The 20,750-nt window shown below is 43.6% G+C and overlaps 1 protein-coding gene across 1 annotated transcript in view; it reads right to left on the bottom strand.

Moving 5' to 3' along the window:
* The window catches only part of adamts16 (ADAM metallopeptidase with thrombospondin type 1 motif, 16), a 43,583-nt gene that overhangs the window by 5,569 nt on the left and 17,264 nt on the right, over positions 1-20,750 (bottom strand). Inside the window, exons 8-18 of the mRNA XM_040166359.2 lie at positions 20,549-20,654; positions 20,105-20,242; positions 17,119-17,272; positions 14,804-14,899; positions 12,585-12,733; positions 11,177-11,349; positions 10,902-11,032; positions 10,571-10,694; positions 10,157-10,401; positions 9,828-9,963; positions 8,380-8,506 (exon numbers count right to left, since the gene is read on the bottom strand). Of these exons, the coding sequence (XP_040022293.2) occupies positions 8,380-8,506; positions 9,828-9,963; positions 10,157-10,401; positions 10,571-10,694; positions 10,902-11,032; positions 11,177-11,349; positions 12,585-12,733; positions 14,804-14,899; positions 17,119-17,272; positions 20,105-20,242; positions 20,549-20,654 (1,579 nt within the window). The remainder of the gene's footprint in view (positions 1-8,379; positions 8,507-9,827; positions 9,964-10,156; positions 10,402-10,570; positions 10,695-10,901; positions 11,033-11,176; positions 11,350-12,584; positions 12,734-14,803; positions 14,900-17,118; positions 17,273-20,104; positions 20,243-20,548; positions 20,655-20,750) is intronic.

Here is a 20,750-nt window from a genome sequence, read left to right as displayed (position 1 = left end):
AAATTGTTTGTAGTAATATTAGTAGTAGTATTAGTTATAATTGTGGTATTAGTAGTACTAGCAGTAATAGTAGGTTTAGTATCAATAGCAGTAGAAACAGCTGTAATACTATTAGCCATAGTCGTATTTGTAATAACATTAGTAGTAGTTGTAGTATTAATAGCAGTAGAAATACTAGTAGTATGGTAGTAGAAGTATCAGTTGTAGTACTAGAAGTACGAGTAATATTCGTAGTGGGAGACAGAATGTTTGTTATTCAAACTAAGAAGTTTTTAATTAATGGGCCTCATCACAAACATTACAGTAAAAATTCCCTCCATGTGGCTTTTATTTTGAAATGATTGGATTGGGTGGGTTGGGGGGGTGTAGATAGAGGGAGGGAGGGTGAGAGGGTGAGGAAGGGAGGGGTGGTGAGGAAGAGATAGAGGGAGAGAGAGAGGAGGAGAAATAGACAGACATACTGACTGACTGAGTGATTAACAGTGAGAAGAGGTCAGGGTGGAGGGGGGAGGGGGGGCGAGTGTCTTTATCATATTGGTCTGTTGACAGAAAGCATAGCTGCGTCATGTGACTCCACTAATCACGTCATTGGAGCAGCTGTGAGTCACACACAGAGATACTGCAGCGTGTTTACGAGTAACCACGGCAACGGCGCACCTATTGCATTGGGTGGGGTGGGGGGGTGTAGATAGAGGGAGGGAGGGTGAGAGGGTGAGGAAGGGAATGGTGGTGAGGAAGAGAGGGAGAGGGGAGGAGAATTAGACTGACTGACTGACTGAGAGTGATTAACAGTAAGTAGAGGTCAGGGGGGAGGGGGGAGGGGGGGCTAGTGTCTTTATCATATTGGTCTGTTGACAGAAAGCATAGCTGCGTCATGTGACTCCACTAATCAGGTCATTGGAGCAGCTGTGAGTCACACACAGAGATACTGCAGCGTGTTTACGAGTAACCACGGCAACGGCGCACCTATTGGATTGGGTGGGGTGGGGGGGTGTAGATAGAGGGAGGGAGGGTGAGAGGGTGAGGAAGGGAATGGTGGTGAGGAAGAGAGGGAGAGGGGAGGAGAATTAGACTGACTGACTGACTGAGAGTGATTAACAGTAAGTAGAGGTCAGGGTGGAGGGGGGAGGGGGGCTAGTGTCTTTATCATATTGGTCTGTTGACAGAAAGCATAGCTGCGTCATGTGACTCCACTAATCAGGTCACAAGGAGCAGCTGTGAGCCACAGACAGATCCTGCAGCATGTGAGTGCTCGTAACCACGACAACGGCGCACCTGTGATCATTAACGATCTGCTGCAAAAGACAGAGACATGGCAGCAAGTTACACAGAATCCACACCTCAAACAAATGGGAACCAGCGCAAAACTATAACAGCTATCTAAAAAATACGGCGTTTGTATGAGACCCAAGACTCTACCGAACGCGTGGATGTGTTTTTATGTCTGTCCGGTAATAAATACGGCTCCTATGGCCGTTGACAAAACGTGTACCTTGTGGATTTTTGTGAGAAATATGTCGGCAGATTTGTATTGGAGCCTATGGGGCTTTTGGCAGAGGTTGTGTCACTCAAACACTCCTTGCGCCAAAACTAAAGAACTCTGGGATTCCATTAACGCATTAATCCAATCAGCACAACCATGCCCTCATTAATCTGAAGAAATGAAGCCTCTAGGGTGTATACTTTGGCTGCAAGGACAGAAGTTCCATATTTTTTTAACCAGATTCCTGTGATGCCCCACACTCTAGCTCTCGAGGTCCCCCTCTAGCAGACGCAATACACACTCATGTAAAAGTCAGAAACGGAGCGAAGAACTAGTGAAACATAATCAGTGATTATGAAAAAAGTACAATAGATATCAAGAAGCAGTTTTTTTCATAAAATAGTTAAGACTTGTGTCAACATTTGAAAGTTGAAATGGTGTCTGTAGCTGAAAGATTTGCAAAGCTGAAAAATCTGAAAGTTGAAGAAGTTTAGGAGGATTTGAAAGCAAACTCCATTTGAAAACCATGTTAAAATATTAATGATTATTGATTTATATAAATTCAAGCATAAGAGGTAGAAAGCTGAAAAGTCATAGCCCTCAAGCCAGAAAGGAGCTGAACATTTTAATATTTGAACGGTTTAAATAGCTGAAAGTGTGAAGGAGTTGAAAGGTGCCGCGGAAGAAATAGAAGAAGAAGCTGAAGAATAAAGATTCGAAGAACAATACTTGGAATGCATCGTTAATGCATTCCAACAATTATCACTGAAAGGGAATTACTCCGATTATTGCCATCTCAAGTTATAGACCACCTTGTGATCTTGGCTGTTATTTGAAAGTGGGGACGTTTGGAAGATGAGTAAGCATCGCACTCTGCGCACAGAGGGGATCAGGCGTCCAGCCGACGGAGTGTCGGATAGCTTCTGTGGTCTAAATGACGGCTGTCTAGCTGCTCACCACGAGGCACTAAATAACTTTAGTGTTTACGGCTGTGCCCCCTGTGTGTGAGCGTTGGCGTACGCAGTGACAGTGCGCGGCTCTTTCTCTGCTTATGTCAGTGTGCGGCCGTGAGAGAGAATTATATCATACTCTAAATGCGATTGGCCATCGGAAACCTTTTTTTTTTTTTCCATGATGTAATGTCAGCTTCAGTCCAACCTACTGAGTGCAGACACAGCAAAATAAAATAACTGCAGCGCCTCGAAATAGAATGAACAGCAGAGAAGGACGGATGGCCAAAGATAACGCGTCTAGTCTGGCCGGCATGTTTTGGTCGGTCCGGCACAAGTTTCTTCTTTTCACACTTGCGAAAGGAGGAGGGGCCACAAAAAAAGAGACATATGCACATATGCTGGGACAGTATGTCTGGGTTTAGTTACTGTACTAAGCGTTTCAAATAAGTGTATGTGATGATCAGAAACCCAAACACCACAGCAACACTGTAACTATATTATATGCATGCCATGAACGTTTCCTGTGGAATCAGAGACCTTTATAAACGACAAACCGCTGCAAATCAGTGAAATCAGAGTGTGACATAAGTATGGAAACAAAGCCAGGAGGCTTCGCCTGCAACCAGGAGGAAAAAGATATAGATTACCTAATATAATTAGTGTGCAAGTTCGCTGCTGTAACATGAGAGCTCGTGATGTTGTAAGAAAAGTCCTGAACCCCAAAGTGATTCACAAATTTCTGATAAGATTGGCATACAATGCTAAGTGAGAATTTAGAAGACATCACCTCGACAGCTATTAATACACTACAGATGCAATTGTACAATCATTAGATACACACAGATAAATTGAGGTATATTACATTTTAAAAATCCATAGATGATCTGATAAATATACTCAAGAGTCAACTGTTGACAGTTGTGAGACTTTTTACAGCCACTATTATCACTGCAAAAATGAGTGTAAACACTGAAATCCATTAGCAGATGCTGAATGAGGTGGTGTGTGTGTGTGTGTGTGTCTAAGTGGTGGAGAAGGTAAGAGAGCGAAAAAAAAGCCAGGGGGAACAAAGAAATACTAGAGAGGATTGTCGACATCTGAGCCTACTTATAGGTGACTTTTAAAAGACGCAGCGAGACAGACAGACGCAGTGTGTACGTTTGTTATAAAGCCTCACAAATCCCTTCTGAGAGTTTGGAAGTGCTGCGACGCAAACACAACAAAAGTTGAATGACAGCTATCCTTGTCTGGCTGCTTGGTGTGTTTGTGTGTGTTTGTGTGTGTGTGTGTGTGCGTGTGTGTGTGTGTGTGTCTGTGTGGAAGGACAGGGTTGGACAGGTTACAGAGTAAAAAAGAGACCTTCAAAGTATCCAGGTCATCAGGGGTTACGTTTACAACTAAGCCGGAATAGGTCTTGCATCTACGCTCTGTTTAGCGCGTGAGTGTGTGTGAGTGTGTGCGTGAGTGCATGTGCGTGTGTGTGTGTGTGTGGATGGGGGAGAGAGGTTGGACAGAAAGATCTCACAGCTGACCTCAAAGGCTTGAAGAGGGACAGAGTCAGACAGTGAGACGGGGAGAGAACCTGAGGGGGGTAAACGGACAAGAGACACGTGTTGCGTGTGGAATGAAGCATCTGTTTCACCTGCATCGTGAGAGATGAGTAAGCAGTTAAGTAGTGACTGAAACAGATGGAAGGGAAAAAGTCTCGGGCTACTAAACAATGACAGTGTGACTGTAGATGTTGAGGTGAAGCTTGAAGCCACAGACACAGGGAGTTTCTGATGTGCGCCCTCTTCTCTCCCGAAATGTTCGCTTCTGACAATCCATCTACCAATAGGAGCATAATTACATTTTCCAATGAGAGCGTGGCACAGAAACATAATCCGCGTCATGAATTGGGATCACATACATACATGTTTAGACTAAAATGTCCCGTTGTGTTATCGGATTTTGACAAGTGAACTGTGTAATTGGCATTTCAGTGAGTCTTGTTTCAATATGCTGGCAATCGCAGAGCGCATAAAATTAGCAATTAAATATAACATATTTTATGGTGAAATATTATCCTTTACTGAATGTTTGGTTCCAAAACGTTTTGCTTTCCATTGACGAGTAAATTGATTGTCAATGAATACCAATAGCGTGGAATTTAGTAAGGAAAAAGGCCAACAACACTAATGAACTGAAACATTTTCACTAAGAGAAACGTTTTGCAGCTTTTTTTAAAACATATACATATATATATATATATATATATATATATCATTAATATTCTGAGAAAATAGGAAAACGGTAATGTGTTGCAAATGAAAAACTGTAATGAAAGTTGAACAACTTTCATCTCAAGTGGCTGACAACTGTACAAGTGCAAGCATTTCTAGGTCGGGTGGGAATGATCTGTAAAAACAGGCACTGATGCTCTCTCTCTTTTCTTTAATAGAACAGTAAAACTAAGCAGCAATGACTGCATAAATTACTGCAAATGAGTACACATGATGACAAAAAGAGCCATAACCATTTACAATGACTTACATGTTTGACTTTCCAAAGCTCTGTATCATCCCACATGGGTATATCTATCTATAAATATATCTTTTTTTCTTGTTCTGTCAACACTATCGTTACTTTAAGTCGGTGTATATTTAACAGCCCTGCGGTCATTATGCAGCGATTTCCTAGGATACCTTCTCCAAAACACAGACAGACACAAAATGAGCAAGAAAGAAAAAATAAGGCACTGTAACTGCTTAATAGAAGGAAAAAAACAGATGTAAGTTATTTTAAAACAAGAGGTGGATGATAATCTTACTGGGATTCCATTATTTCAGTACTGATCATTGGTGGTATGTAAACTAAAGTGTTTTTTTTCTCTGCTGTTTTTTGGACACCATCATACACAGAAAGACAGACTATTTTAAAGAAAAGCATCCAGAACAAAAGATTTGTGCACAACATGTTCTATTGTACCTTGAGACTTGACCTAGACCTGTTAGACTGCAGCGTTCATTAGGTTGGAAACGTGTTCCTTGGAAGCCGTGATGAAAGGGTGAGAGATTTCAGGTGTGAGTGAACTTCATAGTAACCAAACGCCACCACAGTTCTTCTCCTGCTTTGCCATGTAGTCTTCCTGTGTGCGTATGTGTGTGTGTGTGTGTGTGTGTGTATAGCAGCTACTAGCCGGTCATTCTGATCTTGCAATATATTAGCAGCAACAGCAGTGTCACACACTCATATGCGTGACAAAAACGACACTGCAATTTAATAAAATAATACATTATAGAATCTCTTAACGTGTCACATTTTATGTTTTATTTGCTGTTTATAAAATTAATAAATATATAGATAAAATGTGCTTCTAATATTGAGAACTATCGTGAGGTATTATAACATTTCAAAAGGCTTGACTTGGCCACAGCAGTTTCACAGGCAGGGGACAAAGTCACATATCGGACACACAACAACGGAATTCTTCTGGACATCCACACGCAACACTGACCAAGATGAGGTCAGCGTCTCGGCTCAACCGCTCCGCTTATAAATTAGAGAACGACCCGTCAGCGGTGTCTAATGTAATTGCAAGAATCTGGCTGATATTTCCGACTGTAGCCAAGTGTGTGAGGGAATACCCAGAATAGAGCCTCAACAGCAGCTGTCAAAAGCCTCTAGATGAATGCTCTCTAGACAGGCATCTACTACACTCTGTGGCCCTCCTCCATCTACGCAGCGCTATTTCTGATAGAGGCTCTACACATACTTTGCTTTGTTTGAAGCCACCTTAGAACTTTTTTGGGACTTTGGCCAATAACTGCCATTACCGCGGGTGACATATTGAATTTTTTGGTATGAATTGTAGCGCTGTTTTACCTTCCCGAACATTTTCCAGTTACAGCGATAGCAACTGTCGCTAGGAGGTCGGTGTCCTTTTCTCGCCCTCTCGCAAACAAAAACGGAACGCGTTTGTCTCCTCTAACGTAAGCTGCATGAAGCAACCACTACACCGCGTTGCTTGACTTTATGAAAAAATCCCATTTTCCTCACCAAGATCTCCTCTCCCTATAAAACTAATGCTATCCCAAGAGTGTCTTTCGCTGAATTGTTTCCTGGCCAAGGCTTCACCAATCGTGACACAGTCCAGAGCAGCACAGACCAGGGAGGGGGAAATTTCCCCAGTGTGCGTCTTTATGCGTGTCTGTGTTCATACATGTCCCGCCTGTCAACGGACGCGCCACTCCCTACGACGTCGGCCGCATTGGACTACGGTGACTGATCTTGATCCTCTGCCACGACTCTTGTGCGTCTGGGGACCAGACAGTGAGCGAACCAGCTACGCCGAGCCAAGATCCCACAGAACCTGGGCCTGGAACCACAGAACTATTAGCGGGGTCTCGCTGCAAACTCTCTCTCTCTCTTCATGGTGTCATCACACATGGTGGAAAATGTGTCCGTGCCGCTCTGAGCGACAGCGGGGACATTTTTACCAAATGGTCGGGAAGCTCGACGTGTGTTGAGACTGCTTTTGGAACCAACATGACCCCGTCACTTCAGTGAAGCGGTTGCATTTTGAATGAAGCACGCTTCGTTCAACTGCGCTTAAAAGTGATGCCTTTCGGTGGGTCTTTATGGGGCGAGACAACTGGCGTTGTGTGTCCACAGCTCGGGGTCCCACAGCGATACTGCACGTGAAAAGGTTTACAAGTCATTCGGCCTGCTGGGTTTTAAAAGACAACACGGAAGCTTAACGTTCCTGACAGTTGGTGAGGCATCACGCAGAATTGGACGAGACGAGAATATGCAATGAAACCTTTTTCCCCATGTCTATTACACACGTTGAAGCCAAAATGCAAGTAATTTTTTTATGACACGAGAGGAAATTGTCCTCATCATAGAACAGGTGCTCTACAGGGCTGGGAAAGGGTGGAGGATACAGCCAGCTCCGCCTGACACCTCTCACTTGCTCTATTATGAGGAGATGGTGTGGGAAGTTCGGAAGAGTTGACTCAACCAATAAACATCTCTTTTTGACACCACATGTCAAGAAATTACAAAACAGATGTGTAGGTGTTGTAGACCAATAACACATGGCGGTTAGGAGGAGGGAGGAAGGTCAAAAGGACAGAGAAGAGGAAAACAAAGGACCAAAGCCCCATGTGGGAAAGTAGAGCTGCAGAAACGAAAGACACGGACAAAAAAAGACGTGAAGACTAAGCAGAGAGAATCATTCAAATACAGTACACACAAAAACCTCTTTACAAGCCTGTCGACCCATTTGGCCGGTGGCCCCTAAAGCTGCCTCCTCAAGTTCCAAACATGAACATGCATGTACAGAATGTCGAGCGGCAACAGCCAACAGTGTATCTGGCTGTCACGTAGCCTACAGGACAGAAAAAAAGCCCTAACAGGCGATGCCAATTCAACAATCATAGAAGTCTATAATTGTCTTGTTCCCTCCAAAATGCTTTGGATCAAGAACACATGAGGAAATGTCTGCATCGTTCAAATACATTTCCAAATGGTGTCCACAACATAGTGGTATCGATGAGGTCATCTGCACACTTTGGAGGGAACAGATTCTCATCGACATTACCCATTGCAGTGATGACATAAACTATAATCTGAGCAGCAAAGGTCTAAAGCCATTGCAGTGATGTAATATGAAAAACCTCTGCTTAGCATTTGAGCATGCAAATATTTGCTAATTACCACTAACACACACACCCACGCACACACAGTTGGGGCTGGTGGGAATGTCAATAGTAATTTAGTTATAATCCAAAGAACTGCACAAATCATGTTTTATCATTTTACTTTGACCGAATGATGAAACCAAATTCATTAAGATTCCTCCCCAGCGGCACCGAGGTGTCCATCTAATAGTTGCTGAAAAAAAATCTTGTTTTTTGGCCAGCGGACATACAGTACATGTGACGGAGCAGAGAGTCTGACCTGGCAGGACATGGTTGGGTGTTGCAGGGCATCAGTCCAGTGGCCGGTCTCGACCGGGGATTGCAGTAGGATGTATTCACTTGAACTCTCAAGTCTTTGTAGCATGCTGACTTGGTGTTCATCTGACCTGTGTGGGTGATTGGTGCACAATTTCAGGCACATCATTGTGAAAGGAGAACATTGTGTACACTGATAGATTAAATAGTTATTGGGAGGGATATTGCAGATTATTGACACTGATGTAGTATTAAAACCCCAGTGTTATTGAGCTAGATGGCTCATTCTTGGCATTACAAACAGCAGTTTGTCTTTGCGTGTGATGCTAATATTTGAAAACTTTTTACTCTTTTGCAAGTGCATGTAAACACGTGTGTCTTTTCCGCACACCGTCTTCTGCATGTGGGATAATATATGGGCAAGGAGACTTGTTGCCTTGGAAACCTTTAAAAAAATACAAATGTCTTTCTTTAAAACAAAAAAGATAATTGAATGAATGAATGAATGAATGAATGAATACCATGACTTCTCCTTGGCTAAGTATTTAGATCTGAAAGTCCACTTTTATTTATGCAGGACTTGAGCCTGATAAGCCTGTTGGTATTTGGCCTTGGGAATGGTCAATCTGCACATCCTAACTCATTTAGGTCGGTCACACTCTTTAATAAAGCAAACAACCCCCCCAAGGCATCATGGCCTACAATCAGCACACATAGAGGCGGAGGTGATTAGGGTGGACCACAACAGACCAGAGGGTGGGGAACTTTAACCTGCAGTGTCAATCAATAGGAACACTACACTGGGCGCTTTGTTCACAATGAAGTGTACACACACACACACACACACACACACACACACACACACACACACACACACTCACAAAGAGCAACGTCTAAACCCACGTGAGTACTCACACACGCTCTCACGCACGCGTTCCTTGACCGACTTCCGGCCTCAAATTACCAGGCCGAGGTCTCCCCGGGTCATCAGTGTGTGCTCACTTAATACTAGACCTCCGGTTGGACAAAGGCCACTGGTCAAAGTCATGCATGTGTTTGCTTGTTCCCTTTAGCATATCTCCGTGTCCGTGTGTTGTGTGGGCGCAAGTAATAGCAGGTCTCCAACAGAACAGGACGAGGTCCCACCGGTCCCAAACAAGAGCTACTAATGATGGGAACGCTGCCCTCTTCATTTAACCTGCAGCTAAACGCCTTCCTACAGATCAGAGAAGTCAGACATGAGCTTCAGATGAAGGCTGAGATTAAAGGATCTGAAGTTGATATGTTTTCTTCACCCATGCTACTTTTAAATAAGTGCAGATGTGAATGCACAAAAAAAAACACTTTTTAACAAGCAGAAAAAACTACGCTACATATTTGATGTGACAGGGTAGATGAAAAGGACCACACCACACTACGAACACATCTATGATCATTCATGCTTTCGCTTACCTCCGGCACAGGTAGCCGAGCATTGGGACCGTATGATCGCCCACGTGTAGTTGTGTTTGACGTGGCTCTTTTTCTCATCAGCTTTCTTCAGAGTGTATTCCCAACGTACACCCGGGTTCCTGCCCTGCAACAATATCTACAGGAGAGAGACTGTGGTAAGGGCCATTAGACAAAAGACAACAAAAAGTATCAATAAGTAAGAGTTACACAAATCTACATAATGATGGGAAGCAGGAATGAAACCCAGTTGCAGCAATACATACATGAATGGTTAAATGAAATGTATAACATCCATCAAAGCAATAAATCTGTGTCCAGGGATCTTTTACCTCGACGACTAGTGTCTCGTTAGTGGGGCCAGTTGACATTAGGCTCTCTGGTCTGTTGTATGGCCTCTTATACTCAAAAATAGCTCCAGCGATGGGGTGTCGGCCGGGCCAGTCCACCGTCCAGTGCCCGTTCAGGTAGTAGCGCCGCTGGGTGTCCCTGACAGCCAGGTAGGAGCTGGACGTGTTCAGTTCCATCACCCGGATGCTCCGGGCTCCTGCCGGGATTGTTAACACCCCGTAGTACTCTGAGAACGAGAACAAAATATGAAGCAACACCCACGCAATTATGAAAGGGAGGTCAATTTAGTTGGTATAAAGAAACAAAGCGTTATCTTTTTAAATGTTTTTTTTGTGGGTAAAAGTCCCCAAAAATCCCCAAAAGCTAATGAGAAAAATGTAACTACTCTGACTTACGGTTGGTATGATACTGCTTGGTGAACTGTCCTTTGTAGATCTTGCAGGTGGAGTTGTCTCCACTACAGACCCCGCAAGCATCAGGCACAGCCGTGGAGCCCAGCACACGGTCACAGCCCACTTTCTGTGGGGGGGAAAAACATGACTGATAATATACATAACATGCCGTGTGCTTAAAAATGAAGTAGTTCAAAACAACCATCAATTTCCCCATCCTTTGTGTGGTGACGTTTTCACCAGAGTTTCTACACATGTTACCCTGCTGCTAAATCCACACTACAACATGAAGGACCGTGTTACTTTATTACTGGTCGACATTTAGAAGTATTACCTCACACAGCCCGTCAATACAGACATTAGAGCTGTCCTGTGAGCAGAGTGTGCCATCCTTAACTTTGCTGGCCAGCGCAAAGAAGAAATCGTAGCCCTCAGCAAAGCAGTACAGCTTGCATACATCTTGATCTGGGAGGGAAGAAGAAAAACACAGCAGCCACAGACAACAAGCAATAGGTTACACGATATAGCCGGTGAGAAAAACTCTCCCCAAATACTTCCAAGTGAGTTTTTCTTGAGTGATTACAAGTAGGTGAGTGACAGTAGTCTCACCGTCCACGCGGGTGTACGGCCTCCAGCTGTAGTACCATCCTCTGAACTGTTTGCCATTGAACTCGGCACACTGCTGCGCTCTGTAGTCAGCGGCGTTCGGGGGACAATCCTCAGTGTTACATAGTTTGTATGACCTGGAGGTGCCCTCACAGAACTTCCCCCCATAAGCAGGTCTGCAAAGAAGTATTGAAAAATAAGGCTCCATTTGTTGCATAATACCGTTTACTTAATATTCAGTATTTTCACTAGAATATGCACGAACAAGACATTCTGAGGAAGAAAGAAAACACTTGTGTAGTTGTTGAACTACAAAGGAGCTGTGTGTACAGTATGTGTATGCCTTTGTAAAGGGCTGTATATCGCCAGACTATGTTCCTTAAATTCTCTTCCTCGGATCAATCAAACCTTCTATAAGCCCTTTAATCACATTCTCAATTATCTGTCTCTCATTCTCAGATTCTATTCTTTTATATTTCATGTTTTACTTTTTTAATCCGTTCTCATTTGTCTCTTTGCCCTTGTCTGTCTTTGTCTTTCTTGCCCTGCAGAACCAGCTCCTTCTCTTTCTCCGCAACGGACTCTGTTTAATTTAACTCGCCACTTGCCAGGAATTTGCCGTGACATGATGAATAAGGGGCCCCGGCATTTGGGATGGGGCCCTTTTACTGACGGGCAGAGCTAATAATCCTGACTGACGAGCATATGGACTAAGAGACCAGATAAGTGTTGAAGTGACGAACCCACGTCAGTGCTCTTCACCATTTAATCACATCTCTTAATATACTCCTGGCCTTGAGTTTGGCCGTTGCAAACAGTACCGACCGCCTCCGGACCAAAACATGATAATCTTTGGTGTGTCCTGTAAATTAGGAAATGGTCAAAATTATTTAACAGCTAACGTTTAGCTTTAGCTTTGTGTTTTTCCCGTGTCATGAGATTTTTTACTGCATAGTGTGCACCGTGATACGTGCCTGTGTATTTGACCTCCTGCTTGCAAGCAATAAATGGACTTTTTGCAACTTTGATCATTCATCAAGACTCTGTTTTATCAGACAAATAATTCTCTTCTACCGAGCTTTTATTGAAATATTCCACAACAATACTTTTATTATTAGTTTGAATGGCTTACTTGTTATGTGTCTGGTGAAATATACAAATCCAATTCATGTTAACAGATTCATTAAACAGAAGTTTATTCCCGCAAAAACTGGAGAAAGTTGGAAAAGAAGATGCATTTTTTAGAGCCAGGAAGTGATTAGCCTAGCTTCCCGTTGGATAAAACAGAGCAAGTATTTGTTGTAATACCGTGCAGCAGTGAGCTGGTACTGATCTCCTTATATAAATCGTAATAAGAAAGCAAAGCACTTATTGCCACAATTTCTCAACCTGTTATTGTGTACATCTCTACCTCGGGTTGTTGCACTGGCGCTCTCGATAGGTGACTCCGCTCTCACAGCTGCGCGAGCAAGCAGACAAGGGCGACCACTCTGACCACTGGCCATGCTGAGGCGTCGGGCCCTCGTCCCCCTGCTTCACACACTGGCCCCTGCGGCACCACTGCAGAATGAGAGAGAAGAGTTACGGGTGGAAGCGCAGGGAGGCAGAGAGGCCGAGGCAGCAGCAGCGGGGAGGCAAATGAGAGCAAAGAGCAAAGTAAAAGTGTCAAAAACATGTAGACTTTCCATTGGACTCTGCTCTTTAGCTTCTATGTGATAACTGTCCGCAAACTGTATACAGTCCAGTCCGGTCCTCGTTACAGTGACACTCCAGTGGTGCCGGTCTTTGGACAGACTACCTTTGAGCTTCCACAAGATAGAAATGTGGAAAAAATGTCTCGAAGCTGACAAGGTCATAGTCCTTCATTAATAGACCGTCTTTTGAATGTTATGTTCCCATCTGCCGAATCAACTTCGAATCAATTCTTTTTTATTTTTTATAAAAGCAGTCAATTTGAAACACGGAAAGAACTATACAACATGAAAGAGGTTAAAATACCAACAATACACAAATTAATATGATAATATTTGGTGCTAAAACAAAAATACAAATATTTGCCAAGCAATGAGATAATTTAAAATCCTTCAAATCAAATAAGTGGGTACGCCTTTTTGAAACCCGTTCATCTGTATTTATAAGTGTTGTGTGCATCCTTCTTTAAGAACTACACGAGAACCAGCAGATTTTAACCATACGACTAACAAAGTAATGTGCCCATGTTCTCCCAATGTGGTGAGGCAGAGAGCCAGGCGGTCACATAAAGTCACCAGCTGCTTCTTTTCACCCTGCAGAGAGGAGATCACTATTAGCTCCCAGGACGCCGCAACTCCTCTACAACAAAGTGGCTTTCCACCCATGATGCCTGCAAAATGTGTTTCCCTGTTAGGCAAGCAGACCAGGCAAGAGAGGAACACTAAATGAAATGGCAACTGAAAAGTATAATAGAGGTGCTAAATAAAGCTCAAGTAGTTTTTTCTACGTACCTCTTAAATCTATTCATCATCCAACCAATAAAAAACATATACAATGTACACAATACAATACAATTTACAATGTAAATTAAGAATTTAGTTTTAGTAAAAGCACCGTTATGTCACGTGGCTGTCCGCCGGCACCGGATTAAACTGGATTGGTGCATGTCAGGATGACATCAGTCACCAACTGCTTATTTCCCAGCGATCTCCAGCAAGCAAAGCCACACTGTGCCCACACAACCTGCTCATGCATCAGTATTGATTGGGTGACATATATTAACCGGGTCTTATTCTCTTTGTTTGTCCACGCCTGCCACAAGTCACACACTGCAACACGCACATTCTCACACACCCCTGCAACTAATCTCAACGTCCTTGACTCGAGCACCAGAACAGCTGATTTCCCCTCAGTTTTCCCCCTGCGGCTGAGTGCCACAGATTCCTCAGTGAGCCGGTCATTGTTTGTGTTCAGCTAATTGTCCCGTGGAGGGGAAGGGCGGGATTAAACCATCAAGTTCAATATATAAAGAGGCAAATGTGGATGAGGGGCTGTCAGGAGAGGGTAAGAAAGAGAGAGAGAGAGAGAGCATTGGGGGGGAATCATCTTGAAAGAAGTAAGGAATGAAACAAAGAATAAATAAAGAGCACAGATTGCGTTTTGGCCCGAGCCCCAATGGCATATTTTTTGCCACGTCAGCAACAAACCGATTGCAGCTGCTCCTTGAGGTAAAATAACGAAGGGAGAGTGTGGCAACCTCTATCAAAAAAGAAGAGATTTATACAGAGACTGCACTCAAATGAACCCCAATCACAGAGAATCTGAAGACTTTTAGAAGTTGATTCATTAGCCTGCACTGGGACAAAGGACATAGTGTCTTAATAGACGACTTAATTTAATTTAAGCATCTCCATCAATTTCTCTTTGTCCACTGTGACACAATCTCCCTTGTTGTTTAGTGTGATTTGCTGCTGTTACTCTCGAGGTGACAGAGCTTGTGAGCACGGCCAGCGCCTTTCACCTCACACACACACACACACACACACACACACACACACACACACACACACACACACACACACACACACACACACACACACACACACACACACACACACACACACACACACACACACACAGATATACATGTTCATTCACCATATCAGGGCCGCAGGCTGAGCCTTCGGCCGCTGGCATGAACTTGGTCTCACACTTCCTCCCAACGCGGTGGCACCACAGAGCTTTGCAGATATCCTGAAACAACACAGGAGAAGAAAGTAAATTACACGGTGCTGCTAATATGTTCTCCTGCTCAGTATCAGTATCTCACAACAGCTGTAAACAAAGCTAGCGATGGGAAGGTCAACAAATAATGCAAATATTACTATTTAATTTTACCTCCAGAGAGCTACTAAAACAAGATGATGGACATTTGCGGAGATAGATATTGTCTGAATCATGACCTTCTGGCGAGCTTTCAGTGTGCTGCAACCTTGTATTTCCAAAATATTTATGCTTCAGTAGCTAGGGTAGGATGTGGGATGACAAAACACCATTTTATCAACACACAGGCTTCACATCTCATTGTTTCTGCAGCCAAATGACAAAACAATTAAATGATAGCGCTTATGTAATAATTTCATGATTTCCTTTGCCTAACATACACTGCATCTTACAGTCAGATACATTGAAACCCAAAAATGAGACAATACTGTGTAATTAAACTTTCACTACTTCGTGGTTGTGTTTGTCAGCAGAAGTCTGAGAGGTTCGGATCGGAGCCGTGGGTGCATTTCCTGACATGGCCTGCTGCTTTTTACATATATCCAATTTATATTTATATGTATATATATTTCTCAATGACTATATCAGATTTGGACAACTCGGTGCAGATGTTGACAGGCACCTTGGCCTTAGCTTGTTGCTGCCGAGAACCACTATGGAATTCTCCCCAAAGCCGATCAGTACAGCTGTTTTGCTTGCTCAGGCCTTTTGTAACAGTAAAAATGGCAGAGAGGTGCAAGGAAACGAGTGAGTGAGTGATGGAAGGGACACAGAGGGCCAGAGACGCAGCTGAAGTGAGAAAACACAATCATTTAGTTAATGTTTTTGCATGAATAACAAGTGTCTGGAATGACAGCGAACGTGAGTGCTGCTTGGGGACTGTGGGGACACCTTACGGCTACCAGGTGCATGAAAAAAGACAATGCCGGACCAAAAACAACGCCATAAGGGAGTAATTCTATATCCTACAGTTGTAATGATGCATGCACCGTTTAAACGGTCGGGCTAAGTAGGAAACCATGTGCTAATATCCCCGGTGTCCTAGCACATCATCTAAGGCATTTCGAAGCCCTTTTACAACATCCTCTTCAAAAAGGCAGACAACTTTCAGTGTGACCTTGAAAAGGAACAAGGGGAAGAAAGCCAGTCATGTCCCGTGCTCCAACAACTGGATTGGAAAGCAGAGTAGAGATAGATCCTTGGGTGGGAGATCCACTTCGTCTAAACCAAGGACTGCACACACTAGACCCAGAACTGTATAACATGGCCTGAATTTCTTTATTTGAAATGGGATGTACGTTGCTATCGTCTAACAGTTTAAAGGGCCTGAATCACCTGAACGGTCAAATCTATTGTTGTCAATAGACGGCTGGAGGGCACGAAAGTAGATAAGACTTAATAGTGCGCAAGTGGTCCTAAGAGCCTTTTTTCAGGGCTGAATGAGGATAAAAGCGGTTAAATCTTTCCACTGACTGAACCGCCCGGTAGATTTACTGTCTCAAAAACAACTAATAAAAAAGCCACCCACTCCCTTTTCTTAGGTACAGCTCCTTTTCTTCTGAAAGGGCAGGTGCATATTGCGTGGTCCAAGCCAGGTCCCATTATCGTTGCAAGCGTGATCACTCCTCCAGACGAACCACCAATCTTTAAAAAGATCTTTCAAGTGCCATTACACACTGAAGTGATGTGGACCCTTTATCTGTCTACTCTCTCTCAAACAGTAACGTCAGCAGTAATGGGACAATGGGAGAGCAAAAAGGGATAGATTCCCATTGGCCACGTGCCAGTGTATATTTAGTCATCCATCCCAGTGAGGGTTTCATGACCACAATTATAACTGTTGCTGTTTATTTTGTGTTTGTGTGTGGGAGAAATAGAATATGTGTGCATGTGTCCCTATGAGCACATGCAGGAATTCAATCCTAATCCGTTTTTCTATTCCCTCCTCTATCCCTCATTCTCCCTTTTTTTTCTCCACCCGTTCTCATTCTGGCCTCAATCTCCCTCACTGTGTTTTTCCCGGGGAACTATTGCCACCACGTTGCTTTAAAGTAATTGAGCACTTGAGTTCTCAGTTTGTGTGTGTGTGCTAAGAAAAACCCAGAGAAAATGTTTGCATGTCATGGGATTTTTTAACTTGTCTTTACATTTGCATGGGGTGGTTTTATTTGAGTCAAAATCAATTTTACCTTCTTAAAGTCCAGGGTGCAGAGCTTGGCCTTCTCCCCAAATTGCCATTTACACTGTGTGTCTGCATCGTACAGCTCGCCAGGCAGCTTCTCGGGGTACCGATACTCCTTGACGGCTCGGGGTTCATCTGATAAGCACACAGCTTGGGCAGAACTGGGGCAGAAGAGGATAAAAAAAATAAGTCATGAAAAAATAGGTAATTGAAGCCAAAAGGAGTGGGACAGGAGAAGCAGAGCGGCGAGGCGAGTGGAGGTGAAAAGGCCAGTGGAGGACATTGCGATATTTTGAAACGGGTGATAAACAACATGCATGCAGTCATAAACAGTCAAATAAATATGGGATTCAGTGCTTTATGATTTAAACGTAAGGTTTGTAAGGCTCCAACAGGAATCACCGGTCAATGATGCTCGACCTTTTCTCACTTTGGAGAGTGCTGTACAGTGTCGCCATGGTAACATAACAATGTTGCCAAACTCAAAGCCTAAGAGTAACGGTTTTAATGCACCGGGGACTCAATTAGGATGGACATATAAAATCCTTGCCCATACCGCTCACATCCTAACACCAGCGGGGGGTTTCCAATGTTAACTGACAGCAGTGGCTACTATACAAAGATGTTTTACTGCTTATACACTGCCGTCAGGGGAACGTAGTGCAACAATTTGATGGAAAGAGCATGAAAAGGCCAAAAAATGTTTGAAAGGTTCAACATTCTAGTGAGGAGTCATGATTGCTTTAGCAGAGTGTGTGTGTGTGTGTGTGTGTGTGCGCGTGTGTGTGTGGTGGAGAGGGAGATCTATCGCTTTATAGGTCCATGGTGTCTACAAAGAACAATGGCTGTTCTACAAGCGCAATAAACTGCATTTCAACATTATTCACATAATAAGGTTCCTGAAAAATAAATTACATCTACAATGTACACACGTCAGCATGGAGGCAAGTAAGGCCTGTGAGCAAGCAGCACCGGACATCTAGTCACACGTGAAATTAGGTGCCCGTGTAACAGATGCACTTTAGAAATTTTCATATTCATTAAATGTTTTGAGACTTTTGAGCATTGTACACATTGAGATTATCAACAGCTGCAGATTATATAAAATGTTCAACCCTCCCAGAAAAGGAAAAAGCAACATTCTTTTCTTCTGAATTCCTGGTTTGTAGGTGTAGCAAACACGAAGACGGCAAAATGATGTTAAGTGGCCGGGGAAAAAGTCTTGACATTATGCCAGTGACAAGACTGCCAAAAAGATCAGTGGTCACAGGTGGATTCTCAACTGAGGAACACTTAAAAGCCGATTAACTACAATAGCGGGGAGCAGCCAGAAAGGCTCTGTCCAAAGTTAACAAAATCCACCTATCGACGCCTCGAAAGCGCGCAGATTAACTCGTTGTTTGTTTGATCAGCACAAAAACTGAATCAAGCACAGAGCCCTTCATAAAACCGAAGACTCTTACAAGTGTTAATGTGTTGATCTGCTGCTTTAGAAGTCAATGATTAACACAGATTCTTCCACAATAGTCGAGTTCTCTGTGTCCAGTCGTCATGCTGACCCAAACGTGTCATCTGCCGGGTCCCAGTTATCACGCAGAACTCAGATTTGGGCCAGCGGGTCACACTAGGCAAAGAAAATCTTGCAAGTTTGATGTTTCATTGGCTGTCTGACGGGTTTTTGCCAATGCTCAGGAAACAACGTCAAGTGGCTTTGAAAGGAATATTACTTCCTTCGCCACGAAAGGTGTCCATCCATTCTAGCCATGAGGTCAGATGACGCGCCTGTGCATAGAGTGTTGGCACAGACGCTTTGTCGCAGCTGACTGGGGAGAGGTGGACTGAGAGTGAGTGTGGCGTAAACTACCCCTGCCTAACAGATAGAAGACATTTATTGGTCTTGGTTGAGGCAACGGGACACATTCAGCCAAAAACATTCAAATGTCATAACACTTGAGTGTAATTAAGAAAAACAAAACAACATTTCATCATTCTTCTCATTAAGTAGTAGTAGCGACCCCTTGTTGTTCCGGTGCTGATGAGGTCCCCTCCACGTGGCCTCAGGGGACGACGGGAGTTTAATATCAGGCTGACAGGCGTAACAAGAGTGAGGTCAGCCCAGCTCTAATAACTCAGCGAGGAAATACACCGTCTGTCTCCACCGCTCTGAGAGGGGAGACCGGGCCGCTCAGCTAACACACTGGTAAATTTAGTGGCGGCCGCTGGCTTTGAGCTATCTCCTTTCAAGCACTCACACGCACGCACAGACACATAGAAACACAGCCAGACACATGGACGCTACGTCTGTGATGCTTGTTTCCCTCACATGGATGAGCAGGCTGTATGCAAGGATATGCACAAACACACACACACACACATGACTTTCCCCCCTCACACCCTTTCTCCCACACATACGTTGACACATCATTCCTACAGTATGTCTATGCAGTTTGTAAAATAACACTTACAGGAGAATAGCAGCACCACATATTACTTAGTTGCAATGTCAGCTACACAATATATTCCTCCCACTCATATTCAGTAGGCCCTGTTGGTCCTTGCTGTTGCAAAAAGTAAGTCCCATAATAGTTATAACATAGATGCAGTCTTTCCCTTACCGCTCTGTGGATCAGAGCAGCAGTTGTTACTGATATGTCCGCTGCTGACATGGTTTTTCTATCAGTAACACGTGAGGAATAATAAAAACAAAATTGCATGTTCAAAATGGCTTTGACCTGAGGGACTCTTGCTTTATAAACCGAAACAGTGCTTTATGTCTTTGTTCCGTGAACACAGGCATGGAGAATTACTCCTTTCTCAATATCCATGTGCCATATGGATGTGATTGAACCTTTCTATGGTGTAAACGTGATCTTCAAGAGGTCATATCCATGAATGGCATATTTAAGAATAAGTGCTTCTTAAATGCATTATTTTAACACTGTTTTTTGCAAAACAACGAAAGCATTGAATGAGGAGGAAAAACGTGTGCTTACTTGAGAAAGCGGCTGAGATACTGGCGGCTGCAGTCAGACCAGGAGAAGATACCATTGTGACCCGCTAATGTGGGAGACATGATGTTGCCTTCTGACTTCTTACAAACGTTTCCTTCACCATCGTGGACCATTCCAAAACTGCGGCGCGTACAAAACATATCAAATCATCATAGTGCTCCATTTGAATTAATTGATATTATTTCATTCAACAGTAACATTAGAAGACAGGTGGCTGTGCCACGTACATGTTTGTGTCAAGGAGGAGCAAACAAAAAGCCCAACAGTGCGTTACTACGGGGATTTGTTCTTGCACATGGAGATAAAATGACAGCGATGCAAGAAAAAAAAAACCTGTGGCCTGATATCGTGGATCATGGTCAGACATCATTTTCAGCACTTTCATTTTTGTCATCATGCGCTCACGACAAGGATGGAAGTCCTTACTTGTGTCCGGATTCATGGGCAATAGTGAAGGCCAGACCCAGGCCCGTGTCCTCATTAACGGTACAGCTCCGGTACTTGCTGCACATCCCACTAATTGGAGCAAAACCTGCAGAACCAGTGATATCATTTCACAAATGTTACATCACACTTATTATAATACATTATTCCATTAACGATAACTTCTCCCGTTCCAACATAAACG

The sequence above is a fragment of the Gasterosteus aculeatus genome, chromosome 20, assembly GCF_964276395.1.
Source record: "Gasterosteus aculeatus chromosome 20, fGasAcu3.hap1.1, whole genome shotgun sequence".
Taxonomy (NCBI): Eukaryota; Metazoa; Chordata; class Actinopteri; order Perciformes; family Gasterosteidae; genus Gasterosteus; species Gasterosteus aculeatus.
This window is presented reverse-complemented; position numbering and strand designations above follow the sequence as displayed.